Here is a 445-nt window from a genome sequence, read left to right on the forward strand (position 1 = left end):
ACAAAAGATCTTCATCAGAATTATTTACTGCACAATAGAAACACTAAGACGTTCGGGGAGAAGGTTCTGGGCTCCCTGGCCTGGTTGATGCCGCTCTCCGTCGCCCTCTCCACCTTCGGCGGCGTCAACGGGTCCCTCTCCACCTGCTGCAGGTCATACTGGGTGGACTGGGAGGGACTGGGAGGGACGGGGAGGGGATTGGGAGGGACTGGGAGGGACTGGGAGGGGATTGGGGGGGACTGGGAAGGGATTGGGAGGGGATTGGGGGGGACTGGGAGGGGATTGGGAGGGGATTGGGAGGGGATTGGAGGGGACTGGGAGGGGACTGGGAGGGACTGGGAGGGACTGGCAGGGGATTGGAAGGGGATTGGGAGGGGAATGGGAGGGACTGGGAGGGACTGGGAGAGGATTGGGGGGGACTGGGAGGGACTGGGAGGGGATTGGG

General features: G+C 62.9%; 1 protein-coding gene across 1 annotated transcript in view; it reads left to right on the forward strand.

Moving 5' to 3' along the window:
* Positions 1-48: 48 nt before the first annotated feature.
* LOC113941541 (large neutral amino acids transporter small subunit 2-like) overlaps positions 49-445 on the forward strand; it is a gene marked incomplete at its 5' end in the record, with an annotated part of 3,737 nt that continues 3,340 nt past the window's right edge. Inside the window, one exon of the mRNA XM_027632698.1 lies at positions 49-152. Within this exon, the coding sequence (XP_027488499.1) occupies positions 49-152 (104 nt within the window). The remainder of the gene's footprint in view (positions 153-445) is intronic.

This window comes from Corapipo altera, unplaced genomic scaffold, assembly GCF_003945725.1.
Source record: "Corapipo altera isolate COAL_440 unplaced genomic scaffold, ASM394572v1 59980, whole genome shotgun sequence".
NCBI classification, from domain to species: Eukaryota; Metazoa; Chordata; class Aves; order Passeriformes; family Pipridae; genus Corapipo; species Corapipo altera.